This window comes from Ciconia boyciana, chromosome 8 (assembly GCF_034638445.1).
Source record: "Ciconia boyciana chromosome 8, ASM3463844v1, whole genome shotgun sequence".
In the NCBI taxonomy this organism is placed as follows: domain Eukaryota; kingdom Metazoa; phylum Chordata; class Aves; order Ciconiiformes; family Ciconiidae; genus Ciconia; species Ciconia boyciana.
In genome coordinates, this window is record NC_132941.1 from 61,466,013 (window position 1) to 61,481,854 (window position 15,842).

The 15,842-nt window shown below is 39.4% G+C and overlaps 1 protein-coding gene across 4 annotated transcripts in view; it reads right to left on the reverse strand.

Moving 5' to 3' along the window:
• Positions 1-8,264: 8,264 nt before the first annotated feature.
• FGFR2 (fibroblast growth factor receptor 2) overlaps positions 8,265-15,842 on the reverse strand; it is an 88,517-nt gene continuing 80,939 nt past the window's right edge. For all 4 annotated transcript variants that reach the window (XM_072870920.1, XM_072870922.1, XM_072870921.1 and 1 more), the window contains 3 exons: positions 14,588-14,725; positions 13,655-13,760; positions 8,265-9,961 (listed from right to left, as the gene is read on the reverse strand). In XM_072870920.1, the coding sequence (XP_072727021.1) occupies positions 9,797-9,961; positions 13,655-13,760; positions 14,588-14,725 (409 nt within the window). In that variant the 3' untranslated portion in view covers positions 8,265-9,796. The remainder of the gene's footprint in view (positions 9,962-13,654; positions 13,761-14,587; positions 14,726-15,842) is intronic.

The window sequence follows — 15,842 nt, forward strand, 5'->3', positions numbered from 1 at the left end:
TGGTCAACACGTTCCTTTCACGTGGAGCTTCTCTGTAACTAATTATTATCATGAAATAGCCAGGTACATGGGGATAAATACACGGTGACAATTTCCTACAGGCTCACGGTCCCAGCATTGAAACGCTCACAGCTATCTAGACATCCATGGCCATTCCATCATCAGAAGAAGGCTACTGGTGTGTGACGCACCTTTTTCAAAACGGTGTGCTAAAAGCCAAGCATCGCACCCTTCAAATATTCTTTGTCTTTTGAAGAATGGCATAAAGGGTGGATTTAGAGATGGAGACAACTTCCTCACCGCGTTACTCTGGCACCATAAGAAGCTTAATCACATGGCTACCGGCAAAAGGCCTAGTTTTAATGGCATCAAATGTACATAGGTTTTGCTGAGAGAGATCCTTGTTACTTTTATATGGTGAGTCTTGGGTACTGGCTCCATAGCAGATTCAAAACAGAAGTTGTTCAGATAAAGATGGGACGGTAATGGAAAATAAATATACAAGAATAACTACTGGCCTTTCTTGACTATCAAACACAGAATCAGGTGCCAGAAACACCAGAAGATTTATTAAGTGACCTAACACATAGATCAAGCAAAAAGACAAAGGCTTTTTTTTTTTTTAACTTTGTTTATTGCTGCAAAAGTTGAGTCCCATTTTCTTTCAGTGTCAGAAAACTGTCAGATTTTTTTCCATTGGGTTAAAAAGCTTTTGGGACATCTCTCCCCCAGTGTGTATAGGAATATATTCTTGATCTCCTATAGAAGAATCAACTCAATATATGGACTGCATAAGGAGCACAGGCACTAATATCTGAGTATCTTTCCCTTTTCATACTATATGAGGAGCACATGCTAATTTACACATGCTTCTAGTTGCAACAGATACAACGACAATATTGACACTGCATTCATTAATGTGTGTAACCTCAAGGAATACTAAGCATTGCTACTCGGAGGATATACAATGGATGGAAGAATAAAACCTCAAAATGTTTTGGACTCGCTACATGAATACCGCAGTTGCTTTGAGGAAAAAGAATTGCATTCAATAGCAAATACATAAATAAATAAAATTAAGCTACTTCTGCTTGATGGTAGTTTTCTGGAAGTCAGTTGCTGGGGTACGGGTGTACATAGAAACACGGGTGTACATAGAAATCAAGAACTCCAAAGCTATTTAAGAAAGTGTTTACAAATTCAGCATGCAGCTTCGTCATGTTTGTATCGTATCTTTGCTATTAATTAATGAAGTAGGAACGTTACCCCCACAAAGAAACATACCGCTCACGACTGCTGTGCCACTGAGAGTGAAAGCAGACATTGCGCCTGCAGAAACCATACAGATTTAGTGACTTACCACTTCGTCATCTGATGTGCCTTTTACCCCCCACTCCTGCCCCAGGACTGAAAGCTAACCCCTAGATTCTTGTCTTCCCCTTGGCTCTTTATTTCTTAAAAAATACATTTAGAACTTTGGAGGTGTATTTTGAGAGACTGAAAATAACCTGGAAAACCTACCATCTTTTCTTTGTTTTCACTCCACGCTTCTCGAAGCCCCAACTCTAATGACGTTTGAAAAGGATTTCGCGAGCAATATCTGGAAACTTCGGCTGAACTGATTGATTGTGTTTAATTGCATTTTGGTTTCACCAACGCAGTAGCATAAATCTACCGCTTGTCAAACAGAGGGAGCTGATTAATGGAGCAACGTCCGTCTGTAGTCGAGTTACAAAGAAATCTCAACAAAATATGAAAGTCTTTGAGGATGTATGTTGTTTAACTACTGATGTGGCGTGTGCTCTGGGCTGCGGGTGCGAGGGCAGGCGGTGGAGGAAGCTCCAGCAAGAGACAGCGAACGCGGGACTACGAAAAGCGAGGGGTTGCTGCCTCTTCCCTTCTCATCTGTCTGCAGCGAATGAAACAAAGCATACAGAAAACCACAGCAGATTTTTCCTCCTTGTTTATTGCAACACCAAGAATAAAGGGAGCTCAGCGCACATACTACGTAACTGTGAAGCCAACTTACATACGTGGAAAAATAGAGATAACAAGGTCCAAGTCTGGATCCAAGTGACATCCTTCATATTTAGGGCAGTCGGTATTGAAAGAGACACCAGGCATGAAATTCTGGGGTGATTTTAAGGCTTCCTGGAACCACCCTGAATGTAACTGTTTTTTCCCAATTATTAAGCCAGATGAGGATCCACAGAGTATTTGTGAACAATGAAGCAAAAAGTCAAATGAGGAGCAAGCAAAGCACTGCCAAATACTAAGGGGAAAAAATAAAAGGCAAGCACTTTTAACACACAATAAAAACATCTCTCCTTTAGAATTTTTTCTGGTTAGTAACATTTTTATTGAATCTTCCAGAACCCTGTCATGATTACACCTATTATGTGACTACTGAACATTTAAATGGCATTAGCCTCATGATTTAACATCTTGTAGGGCTGGACCTACAAGAATTCTTGTACAGATTCAGTCTATATAGATAATTAGAGATAAATATTCTATTTTTACGGAAAAATACCAAAAAAGGGCTACTGAACATTAAAAAACAAACCAATGGATAATACTTCATTGACCAGCTGATAAATAAATATTGCATCTCCTCTGACATGAATGAAGCCTTGGATTACATCAGCTGAAGAAGTCCACCATTTGTTATAACAGCTGTCAGGGAACAAGTCTTGGAAATTTTAAATGAGAGAGAAAATATGAATTTGGAAAAATATATATGCAAATTTTTATTACTTACAATTACCTAGCAGAAACCCTTGGGGGTTTTTTTCCCGAATCTGTGACCTGAAAAATGCAGATACTTTTTTAAAAAAATCTTATGTAAAAGTAAATGAAATACAGCCAAGAAAACTGGTAAGAAGAGGGAGTATTCACAAAACAAAATGTTTCGGAAAAGTTGGACGCGCCAGGCAAGTTGCATGCTGGCACTTTCGTTTCAAACCCATTGGCAGCTCCACAGGAGATGAGCACGCAGGCATTCGGGTTGGCGGCTTCCAGGAGCTGATGAGGAGAAAATGAACAGTTTCATAAGGAAACGCTTTGAATTAAGAGCCAGTGCCAACTGCGCAACGTTTCTGCTCTCGCCTCTTTTCTCACAGCGTATTTCTCGCTTGTGGCAGACCATCGCTCTCCCTTCAGCTGAAGACCTCTGCACGCATCTTCTGCACCACCAGTACAAAGGCTGCACCGAAAAGGTCCCTCATCGCCGAACTAATTTTGCTCCAGCAGAAACTGCACACTGTGGGCTCTGTCCTATCCTCTCCAAAACCAGCTGGTTGAGCAAAGAACAAAGGCATCCTTCTGCCATGGCGCTTAATTGCTCTCCTCAGGAAACCTCGTGGCAGGCCAGCTGCAGGTCTGCGTGGTCAGAGTTTCCTCAGGAGCACTGGCACTAACCTTTCGTGGCGGCAAACTGTTCTCAAGTGCTCTTGGCACTTAGGACTTAACACATAACGCTTGAAATTCAGGCATGAGGTAAGAAGATGCAACTCCATTTTCTCCAGTGGTGTCACACCCGCTCTTTCCAGACCTGGATGTAGCCTGCTCTTCTGAATACCCAAACCATCATTCCCACGGCAGATCCCTTACTTACTGAATTTAGCAATACAGCAGTATTCCGCTTTCAGTTTGTGCATCTCTGTGGCAACAAACTTTTGGAAAAGAAAGTACTGTATGCTGCTGAATAGCCCTAAAAAAGATTATAGTTGTGCCAGGGAAACATGCCTAGACAAAATATTGCACCTTGGCCACCTTCTCCGAGATGTCTTTAAAACAGTCCTTGGCAGTATTGATTTTTTTTCCGTAACTTGTAATTCACTTTGGTACCAGTACAATGGGCCATAGATTTCTCCAGACAGCAGTGACACCAGGGCTCTCGTTTGCTGTCCTGTTTCTCCACTCTCTCCTTGTTGCCTCAGACAATTCAAAGGCACGATGCCATAGCAGAAGAGATGAGTTGCTCCTCTGCCACAAGGAAATATTAGTCCTCCCTGGAAGTCCTTTGAGGCTTTGGAAAAGCTTGCCCAGTAATTCACTATTTCAGGGGAGGCAGCCTGACCCCAGCGCACAGTGCTGGTCGGTGGAAACGGTACCAGGCTCCTCTCAAACCCTCCTGAGAGATGCCGGCTCCTGGTGGCACTCACAGCGGTCTGGTTGTAGGGGACAATAGCTGGTGCATCAGGAAAAAGCCTGTCAAAATATTGATAGGAGCTCTGAGCAATATAAACATCACTGATACTTAGAAGTGTATTCCTCAAGAAATTCTAGTACTTGGAAAAAAACTGTTCATCAGCCTGAACTGGAAACAAAACATTTTAAAAGCGCAATTATTTGCAGTACTCAGGTGTCACTTTAAGTTAGTCTAACCATTCTGTTTTGATAAAATCAAAAAACTCCATTCTTACTTTGCCTTTATATATTATTGCCTACTATTAAATAATTGCAACATAAAATGACTTCATTTCCTTCTGACAAGATGACTCTGATAGGTCTTGTCATTCTGATAAGGTCAAAATACTTTATCTTCTGCAAGACACTCACGCTTTAGAAAGCTTTTGACCAAACAGTGTTTTCCACTGCATAGGAATTCAATCAGAAAATTTTTGGCCAGCTGTGATAATCAAAAGCAAGCCAGGACCCGACTTTTAAAATCCAAATTTAGAGCGGGATCGCTCTCTTGTTAAATGCATCACTAAATTGAATTTACTGAACAATACATCCCACTGACAACCTCAACATGAGCCAGTGCAGCTTTCCAGAACTCCTCTGCAGGCCTGGGTTACCTTTGGCCAATAATGCCGATTTGCAAAATCACAGAAAAGTCTCAGCTGGAAGGGACCCCAGAGATCATCTTGGCCAACCTTGTGTTGAAAGCATGGCCTTAGATTAAGTCATCCACAGCCCTGTCAACCCAAGTCTTGAATATCTACAGCCAGGCAGATTCCACTGCTTCTCCGGGCAGCTTACCCCAGTGCTTAAGTGGTCTCACAGTGAAGAAATTGTCTCTAAAATCCAGACAGAAATACCCTGAAGCAACTGGTGCCTCTTGCCCCTTGCTCTGTCTCCATGGATCCTTGTGAAGAGAATGACTGCCTCCATCTTCTCTCTCCTTTAGGAGTTTTACGGGAAATCTGGTTAACAGGAGTTTTGCATAGGTAAAGGGGATAAAAAAGACGACTTGTTTCACAAAGTCTATTGCATTTAAGCTGTTTGTTACATTCAGGACTCACGGCGATGAAAGCTCTGAAGTACACAGACATATTTAGAGGCACGGAAGGATTGATGGTCTTTCCAAGCACAAATTGTTGGAAGTAACTTATGCTTCCTCACAACAAATTTATTACATTTACTGTGGAAAAATCAATGAAATATTTTTGTAATAATTAGATCAAATTATGCAGATACAGAACTTCCTGATTACAGAATGGACAGATGACCTTTCAAAAAACAGGTGTTGGTTGGCTTTTTTTCCTCCTTCTACGGCTTTTTTTTTCCTTCTCTGAATAGCAACTTTTTTGCCTCAGTTTTTCCCTCGAGTATGCTAAGCTATTTAAAAACATCCAAATGAAACTAAAGCATATGAAGGTTTCTGGAAAGTTTGCTAAAGGACTTGTCTTCTAACAGTTCTTTACCTTTCCTTAACAATAACAATCACATACTGATTCGAGCAGCCACTCTCTGCACATACTTGAAATTCCCTGGACTACGAGAAGTCTCCAGAACTTGCCGTTCAGTATCTGCGTGCCATGAGCTTTTCCATCACAGACTTGGAGGACAGGAGGAAACATTACCACCAGCTCACTTGACGTCTGGATTTTGCTCGCTGTTGAGCCACAGGAGATCATGTTTGCTCCTCCAGCTGGGGGAAGGTCAACGGCACCCATCGGTACCCGCTGCTCCTACCACCGATTCCTTCTGCCATCCAAAAGGCGTGCCTTTCCACCCAGCCTGGATGGGTCTTGCTCCACCTTTCAGGCACTGATCTGGAGCTTTTATGGAAGAGACCTTTATTATTAAAAAGTATTTTACTCTAACAGCACTTTATACACCCTGAGCAAGACAACTCTTAACCTTCTCTTGGATTAATTAATTACATTGAAATCACTGGGTCTTTCACTAAAAAGATCATCTCCAGACCTCAGGTTTTTGTAGTGCTTTTCTCAATATCCTTTCAACGGACAGACGTGAAAATTACTAGATTTTCTACACAGGTCTGCTCATGCTAATTCCAGAAATCAAACCATAAACTTCCTTATCTTTCAACAAATTTGAAACTCAGAACACAGTTCAACTCTTGCTTTTGTAAAAGCATAACAAAACAGATACTGAATGATATCAAACCAACAGAAAAAGTGACAGAATAGAACCTATCTTCTTATCTGATGTATATAGCCCATGCTACTTGTTATATTACAGTAAAAAAGTGAAACAAAACCAAAACAGGCAACATGAACTTCTTTATGGACTTGGTTTCTAGATACCTATTTTCTCATACATTACACAGAGTTGATTGAATCAATACTTAACCAAGAGACAAGAAACAATTAGATGCTGCAGGAAACTGATTATACACAGAACTTAATCCTCATTATCCACATCAATATAAATTCATTTCCTGACATAATGCTACTCTTCATTATTGCTCCTGTTATTAACGGCAACTTTATTTTTAGATGAGCTATCAATCCAAATTCCTAACCCCTTCTTCTCATGAAAGAGCCGAAGGTAGGCAGGGCAATAAAGAATATGTCCCCTTCAGACAAATTTCAGTGCTGGGTTTTATTTTCTGGTGCCTAATTTCCTCTTGCAACTCCACACACAGTAGATGTTCTGCTTCTCCCCCAGAAACGGAGTGCTTCCGTGCCCTGCTCTAGAGCCAGTGTTTTCATAGAAGGAGATTAGTCAGCAGGCAATGGAGAAGAAAGTCTTCAGATAGCAGGAAAGAACAAAAGCTTACTCCAGGGATTACACTAGAAAATTAGGAAAATGGCAGAACATACTTCAGCCAACGTTTGTGAAATTGTGGTCTAGCTCCCAGGTGCAAATCTAAATCTTTGAGAGCTAAACCAAAAACGAACAAAGGAAAAGCAAACAAACTATTTCGAACAAAATCAGGGTAACCAAGTAAGTTTACATTATTTAATAGCTCCTTTCCATCATGCTTCTGAGTGTTTACATACTTTTATTTCAAAAAGATAAAGTTGTAAAGATGCTTTTAAATTAATTTCAATATGAGCAGAGCAAGATTCAAGATCTTCCAACACCCTTTAAGAGAATCTTAAAACCAGACGTGCGTCATTAAGAACATCGTGGTTTCTGTCAGACAGTAGCTACCATTGCTGCTAATAGTAATGGATGTCATGGGGAAAGGGAATTGTTATTTTTTAGTAAAGCCAGTGGGAATTTTTTCAATGACATAATTCTTAGTTGGAAAACACCAGCTTTTAACAGGCACTTTTTTAGAAAGTTTCTTGGGACCGGTACGGGATTCTGGTCAAAGTAGAAACAGTTGAAAAGAAACCAAAGAATAGTTTGGTGTCTGGAACACTTTTACAGCATGTGGTGAAGACCAGGTTCAATAACCCTTTTCTGGCTAACCTGCAACAGTAATGTGACCATAAAGGTCCCACTTCTGTCTCAAGCACTAGCTATTTTGGTGTATCTTCCTTCTGTTTTCAAGTGGGGAAAAAAAAAAACAACCCACCGACAAAAAACCCCTTTTATACTGTTTCCATGATGACTGTGTCTTTCCATCTGTTACGTTTTTTTTTAATCTTCTACAAAAATGGTCCTCCAACCTCTCTAATATGAATGAGAAGCCTCACTAATTAAAGGATACAGCCTGACTAAATAAAAAGAGAAAATATTTTATGTCTACACTATGAACACTTCAAACCATTTTCCAGCAAATAGTACAAACACCAAAGATTGTATCTATGTTTACTCAAGTAACCCATGTTATTCATGAGCAGACATTTTATAAGACAGAGGCAAAAGTATTATTCCTGAAAGAATTGCTTTGTAATATAGGATCTACGATAAGGTCAAAAGGAAGCATTTCTGGACGTGTTCCATCACTTGATGTTCAGGAAACCATTTTGTATGACACAAAGGATTAGGAAAAATAAGCTGCATGACATTTATTTTGCAATTTGAACATTAATATCTGTAGAAACATTTTATTGTCAGTACAAAAGTTAACAGATTTTAATACTTCTTTTACCCAATTAAAAAAAAAAAAACAAAAAAAAACAAAAAAAACCCCCCAAAAAACGAAACAAAACAAAAACACCCAAAACAAAACACCACCACATAAAACAGTGTAATTTGCATTCATATTGCATGGCCATATCAGTGTAAGTGTTCTGAAAGTAAAAACACAAGACTTCTGTAAAAAGATACAAACAACAGTGATATTTTAGCAGAGGCCAGTGCTATACCTACTGTTATGGAATGGATCAGAAGGAAATACTGGAGTCAGCATGAATTAATCCCTTAAAAAGATGCTGATATTCCTATGGCAAATTGTCATTATAAACAACTTCTCTCTTTTAACTTAAGTTACAATAGAGGGATAGTCTAAAAGGCAAAAGATCCAGGCCAGGGGATCTGGAACCTATTATCCAACTCAGGGAAGAGAATTGTAGTTAATTTGACGCATGTGCAACTCAGGGTAGAAGCTCAGCTTCTTTTAGAGCAGTATGTTCTGCTATGGTTATAGACAAATTCATGTCTTTCCTTACTGTAGGAACCCTCTTTAATATTGTCTTCTTTTTTTGTGTGTGTGTGGAATGATTCTGCTTTTTGGCCATGGGAAACATTGCTAAAGAGTTACATTGTTAAAGTGACAGGTATTGAGAATAAAAGACTTTCTTGTTAAAAGATTTGGTTTTGATAAGAATAATCATCTGACACTGCAGTTTTTAAACACAAATAAATCAAAAGTTTAATTCCCCAAAATTAGTTATATACTGTAAATATTTCTTTTTCTTAAAGATCTGAAAACTAGTAAAGTCTGAGCAATATATCTACTAGTTCTCTGTGCTGCCTGCATAGAAATGCCATTTAAATTACAAAAACACAACAATCCTATAAACGATTAACTGTTTTGTACATTACCAATTAGTTAATAAATTAATGATATACCATTTTCCCTGAAAGCAAAGTATTTTCCACCTCTGGATGGTGAAAATTAAGAAATTCTGTGTAAGAACAGCATTTAGCAAATAGCTGTTAAAAAAGAGACTAATTTGCTAGGTGGATTGGGACATCCATTTTTAAATCAATACAAAAAATAATCCATTGTAAATATATATAATATATATTTATACATATTTTGAATATATTTACATACATCCAGCACCTATATACTGCATTTGTGCTCTGTAAGTGTGTGCCAACATATATTTTCTCCAAATATTACAAAATAAACAAGAAAGGCAGACCCACAGTTTGCCTCAAGTCCAACTGGTCCATTGTACAAACAAAGTCTGTTGCAGCTTACAGGAAGCCAGAAAATTGATAGTGATGGGTATCTAGACACAACTCATAAACATTCTTCGTTGTTGGGAAAATTTAAAAGTTGCAAATTATGAGATTCTTTATGTAGGTTCTCACTGCTTTCCTCCAAGTTGATTTTTTTTTCCCTTTTTTTTTTTCTTCCGTATTTCATATGTACAAGCAGAAACATTAAGGTCCTGGAGAAAAGATTTTGTTTTGTATATGGTAGGTAGCTTGATGTTCTTGTTTCTTTCTTCCTCTGTATGATTTCTTTTCATGTTTTAACACTTCCATTCATGTGTTGGTACTTGGGAAGACAAGGTTCATAAGGCATTGGATCGGGAGAAAAAACAGAGTCATCACCTGAAGAACACGAACTCCTCGTGTCAGGGTAACTGGGTGAATACTGTTCCAGAGGTCCGCTGAGGTCCAGATACTCCTATGACAAAATAAATAAATTGCATTTTTAGACAGTGACTGACAAGAACATGTTACCACTGCTCTGATTTGGCTCGATTATATAGGGGGTAAAAGAACAGTTTAAAAATTACACTCATTTCTGTAACGAAATTGCATTCAAAACTGCCTGCTGCTTAAATACCTCATAAAACAAGGAGCTTGAATAGAGAAAGAAAAACCAAACCAATAACATGCTACTTTTCTGAAGTCCAACATCACCAGCATTAGCCGCGTAAGTGGAAATAAACATGCCAACCACATCAAAAGAGGGCTTTTCACTCGCAATGATAAAAATGAAATTTCATCCTAAATAGAACCATTTTTCTTTAGCACATGGTAATGATTTGGAGAGGGAAAGATACTTCCAACTTTATATTCCTTTGGTCAGTTTGAATATCTGTTTTATATTCTGTGATATTAAATTTGTGTTTAAACAAGCAGTGGCATACATGCAAAAAAGAACTGAAAGGAAAACAAAATTAAATTCACTAGATTTGGGTTTTTTACACTACTTATTCGTGTGTGTGTGTGTATGTGTGTCCCAGAGTAGCCATGACCAAAGCAGTCATTAAAAAAGGAAATAATATCTGCTGAATCCAAGTTTTGGGTTAAGGCTCTTTTGCTAGAAACAACAGTTTTGGCAGGAGAATAAAGTTATTTTTCCCCTTGAAATGTTCCTTCTCTTTCAACTTCTAAAGGCAGCTGCATTCATTTAAATGCAATCTCTTCATTTGCTAAACCACAAGTTATGATCGTACTGACGAGACAAGTCTTCCACCTCAGTCTGTATTTTATGCTGCTGTGCTTAGGTTTGGGGTAATTTAGTTCTTTGGTTAACATATTTTTTTTTAAGTCAGAAATTCAATCATTACCATATTATAGTTAAAAAATGGTTAAATTTTAAAAGAAGGGGGGAATGTAAGTTTTAAAATGCCAACAAATACAGTAGGCAGCAAGAGAAGGCAGTTTGGATCTATGATTACTGCCTATCTCACTGTCTAGGCTTCAAAAGATCCATGAGGACAATCTTGACCCTTATTTATATATTAGCAAACCAGTCCTATGTGACCAGAAATAACCAACCACTTTCTAGACAGATAGAAGAAGAAAGTATTGTAGTATTTGAAGAAACAGGGCTCTCTCATGAGATACCAGGCACAGCTCGTCATATCAAAAGGCTTGATACAATTCAGTTATGAATTCAGTATTGAAGATGGGATCCTTACGCCCTCTCCAGCCTCCTTATCCAATGTCAAGGGCCAGAGTCACATAAAGGGGCATAAGAAGTTTCCAGTATCAGGATGGTTCCTGGTGTTGATATGACGACACAGCCAGGAGGCTGACTCTTGGCGACTTCTGCTCATGCGGATTGGGGAAACATTGCACGCTACTCTGGGAAACATGGGGAACAGGGCCTTTTGGGGAAAAAAAAACCCCAAACAAACAACAAAAACACCCCAACAACCTCCCCCACCCCCCCAAAACAAAAGACCAACAAAAAAACCCAACAGGTGATGATTCAGCGTGGAGAGGAGCAAAACATTACCATTTAAGCAGAAATAATTACCTGCACAAATGCAGAAGAAGGTACTATTGTTTGCCCTAGCAATTTTTTGAGTTGTTGGGCAAACCAGGCTGACCCTGTATCAACAGTGTCATTTCGAGGGGAAAGGGAAAGTGCCACCGTGGAGTGGATAAGCAGAGGTATTGTCAGACTCATGCCTGAAGGACCTGCACTTCAGGAAAACTGTGCCGATTACACAAAATCAGAGGTTTCAAAAGCACGAGCTATGGAGGAAAATGGGACACACTGGAGTTCTCAGGAGACACGGAGTGAGAACACGATGAGTTTTCAGGAGCATAAAATGTGCTGCGAAGACAAGTGAAATAATTTGCTTGCTTTGTCCAGGGTAAATAGGACAAAAGCAGTATCTTATGTTGAAAGATTACAGATTAGGAAAAACTTTCAAAAAATAAGGCTAATGAAACAAAGCAATAGACTGTCAAGGGGTGATGCGGAAATACAGCAGTGGAGATCTTTAAGGACAAGTTACATAAACATCTGTCAGGAATGACAAACGTATAGAGGCCGATCAGATGGACTGGATGTGTTCCTGAGCTTTTTCCAGACATTTTTCCTATGATTCTAGTCTAAAGTAATTTACATAACCCTAAAGGCCTTTTCAGGTTACCTTTGAGATCATTCCAGGTCCATGAGCAGTACAGAATTGGGAAGGCAAGATGGTTAAACACACACAAAAAAGAAAGCAATATCCTTTCCCAGGCTCAGAATTGCAGCCCAGAACCTCCCTCTTGAATTTGCAAATGCATATCCAGTCCAAGCCACCCAGCGCTCCGCAGTGGCAGCCAGCCCACCTTCAACCGGTCTTGTGAAATCATATATAAATTAGGCAGGAAAAGATGCAGTCAGTACTGGACGAGGCGAAAATGGTAACGGTACACAGAGCTGTGCTCCCGACTCCTAGCTATAATACAAATTTATAGCTGCTACTGAAGCAAAAATCTTTTTCAACCGGATCTACTGGGCAAATGATGATCACAAAAAATGGCATCTCTCTACTCAGGTTCTCCTGTCATCTCTATTGCATACAGCCTTTCCTAATGCTGCTTAATAATCCGTTTTTTATTTCTCTGACAATTCTGAAAAATTAGAAAGTAATGTTGAAGACCAATATAAAGCAATACAAATCTTTTTTTTCCATCCTCTCCCAATAAAGAAGTGCTATAATCATGGAAAATCTGAAAAAATTATTTTGAAATGGTCAAAACAAGTTGTTGCAACTTTCCTCTGTAAGGGTTTTGTTCTTTTTTCTTTTCCTCCCTTTATACATATCGTTTCTCAGAAATTATAGGAATTTGTAAAATATTTCTGGGACATCAAGCATTTTCCCTCAAAAGAAGTTTCCACCAAAAGAATGAACATTTCCATCACTTGTGATCTCCCTCAAAGGTGCATGCGATTTAGCGATAAGAGAACCGACTCCTGTGTGAATAGCCTAATCAGCGTGTTCCTTGCTAAAACTAATAATATCTCAGACCTCTGAAAGAATGCTCTTCAGATAAAACCTTTTTGCATTCATATATCCCAACCTGAAGCAGTGTTAGGCAGGACCTTTGGATAATTGGATGGCTGTTCGCACGTTCCCCGTGGGTCCTCATTCCCTCCACAGAGAGCTACTTCAGTGAACCTAATTCACTCTCAGACACACAATCTGAAATTTACCATTGACGATTTCTCCTCTTCTGACCTAGATATCATGCCTGGGAATCAAACTGAGTCGATAAATGAAAAACACCATGAACTCTACATCTCTCCTTCACATGAAACTCATGTTGAAACATAAACATTGCCTCTCAGCCTACCACATGTAGTCCCTCGATACTGCTATGATAAAATCATCAAAAGATGCAGTGAGAAATAAACAAAATCACTTTAAAGATGTGTTTCTGTTTAGTTACATAAATCAAGGCATAATGGCAAGAAATCGAGGATTTCATAAGATACATCATTTAGCTGCATGTAACCTCAGAGGACAATGACAAACAGAACAAGAAGAGAACTTGCGCGGGATTTCATAACTGAATAAATTCCATCTGTCTCCTGAACCATTTGTCCTGATCAGCAGCTTATGGAGGGAAACAATTTACCTACCTCATTAGTTGTGAGAGTGAGAATCCGATCCAAGTCTTCTACCAACTGTTTAAAAGTCGGTCTCTGTGAAGGCACAGCATGCCAGCAATCTCTCATCATCATATAGCTGTAAGAAATACACATTTTCTTGGCTTAATTAAAATCACGCGTCCTTCTCATAAACCTTTTCAGACACGGTCAATGTTCTTCAACACAAGTAAAGCAGCGAGCACCCACAGCCCTACACATGGACCTAGACTTTCCCAAAATTGCACAATACTCTCGCTTCCCTCAAAGGTGCATTTCTACTCCTGTATCTCTCTTGCCCAGTGTCTAAATTACCTTTTTGTGGACCTGATTCTGTAGCCTTCTGTCCCAGGAATTTCAATGGTATTCAATTACACATGCTTAAATATTTTTGCATGTTAGGGATTGCAGTCTTTGTGAAGTGAAGAAATTAAAATGGGAAAAAAAATTAAAAATAGTTAAGGGCTACACTGAAATATCAGAAAGGGAAAACACTCTCCCCACATCACCAGGAGATAATGCTGTGTTAACACAGAAGTTCCCAGATGTATTTTGTTACTTACAAAACCAGCCTGACATATCTTACATATGATTAGTGGTATGTGTGCCATTTAGGAATTTTCATGTTAATTACATTAAAATAAAACAAATATGGGTGTAAAAACACTGACAAAGAGTGGTGTGTTGATGATCTCTTCTTTTTTCAATGGGATCACAGTAGGGTGTGTAAAGAAGTATCCTCTGTCAAACGTTTCCTGAAGACCTTTTCATACCTTTTCTTTACATATCTATACACACACATATATCCACAATTTTAAGAGTCGAGCAATTCTGAAAAGGCTTGATTCTGCCAGGGGTAGCATTAACCACGTGAAATCAGTACAATTTGTGCCTTTCCATCCTTGTACAGCAAATAAGGGGCCTTACAGTTCATTGGTGCAGTTGGCAGGTTTATCCATTCGGTGCCCTTCTTTAAGCAGCTTAAAAAGTTCCTCCACTGGGATTCCTGGGTAGGGTGATCCTCCTAAGGTGAAGATCTCCCACATTAACACACCAAATGACCAACTACAAATCAAAGAGAAAACTGCATTAGAAGATTTGCCTTACTGCTGAAAACAGAGATGTGTCTGCGGCAGATGCAATGACTGCCAATGCCTTTCAGGAGATGCTTGAATCAGCATCTGCCCAACTCTGAGCGCCCTGAGTGGGACATCAATCTGCGAAGTGCATCAGGTGCATGGGCAGCAATAGGGACTGACCTGCCATGTTCTCAAACACACTCTTCGCCTTTGTCTGGTGTGCTCAGACAAAGGTGTGCACCCAAGTTTCCAAGGCTACTGCAAAGAAATGCGTCTTCACGGCTTAATTATTTACAGAACACTCACAGCTGAGCTGGTTTGCAATTATGTGGCGGAATATTGTGGAAAAAGCAGGCTGTTCAAAACAAAAATATTTTGGATCATTCTGCTCTTTTTTTTTTTTTAATTAATTTTTGTTAGGAAATGAAATAGGATCATTTCAAGCCAGTTTTCCTGCCTGCTTGCCACCTCCTCCAGAGCCTGCCTCATCACGCCTTGCTGGCAACCTAGGGCTCTTTGGCAGGCGGCTTTGCCAGGTGAGCAACAGCACGCAGCTTGCACTGGCTCCCGCGCTTCTCTGCAGCTCTCCTAGCTTTGCAGCAGTGTATTTTAGTAAACTGTTTGCACAAACTTACAATAATATTATCTTTAGCCGTCTTCAAAGCCACCATGGGGCCAAGAGCCTCCAAGTTCCAGCACTGAAATCCTCGTGCTCCCTGGCTGCTGAGAAGCTCAGGCTGACTTTCAGTCCTGAACCGGTGAAGTAGTTTACTTCACATTCACGTAAACATTTTGCCAAGATGCTATTTTAAAACAAAAGTTTGATCCACCCTTAACCTGTGTATATATTTTCCTTTGTAAATAATGTAAAGATTGCAGGAGAAGCCTCTGTAAATGCTTTTCTTAAGGAGAGAGCAGCTCGGGAAGTGCACCCAGGTTAAAGAAAAGAGGAGATACCTCATATTTTCTCCACCCTGCCCTTTTTCTTTTTAACCCTGCACTAACATGCATAACCTTTCACCTGTGCTGGGAAGCATCCAGCCCTTTACAGTTAACAGCTTCTCTTGGAGAAATAAAAACCGTAAGATCTTCATCTGCATTGC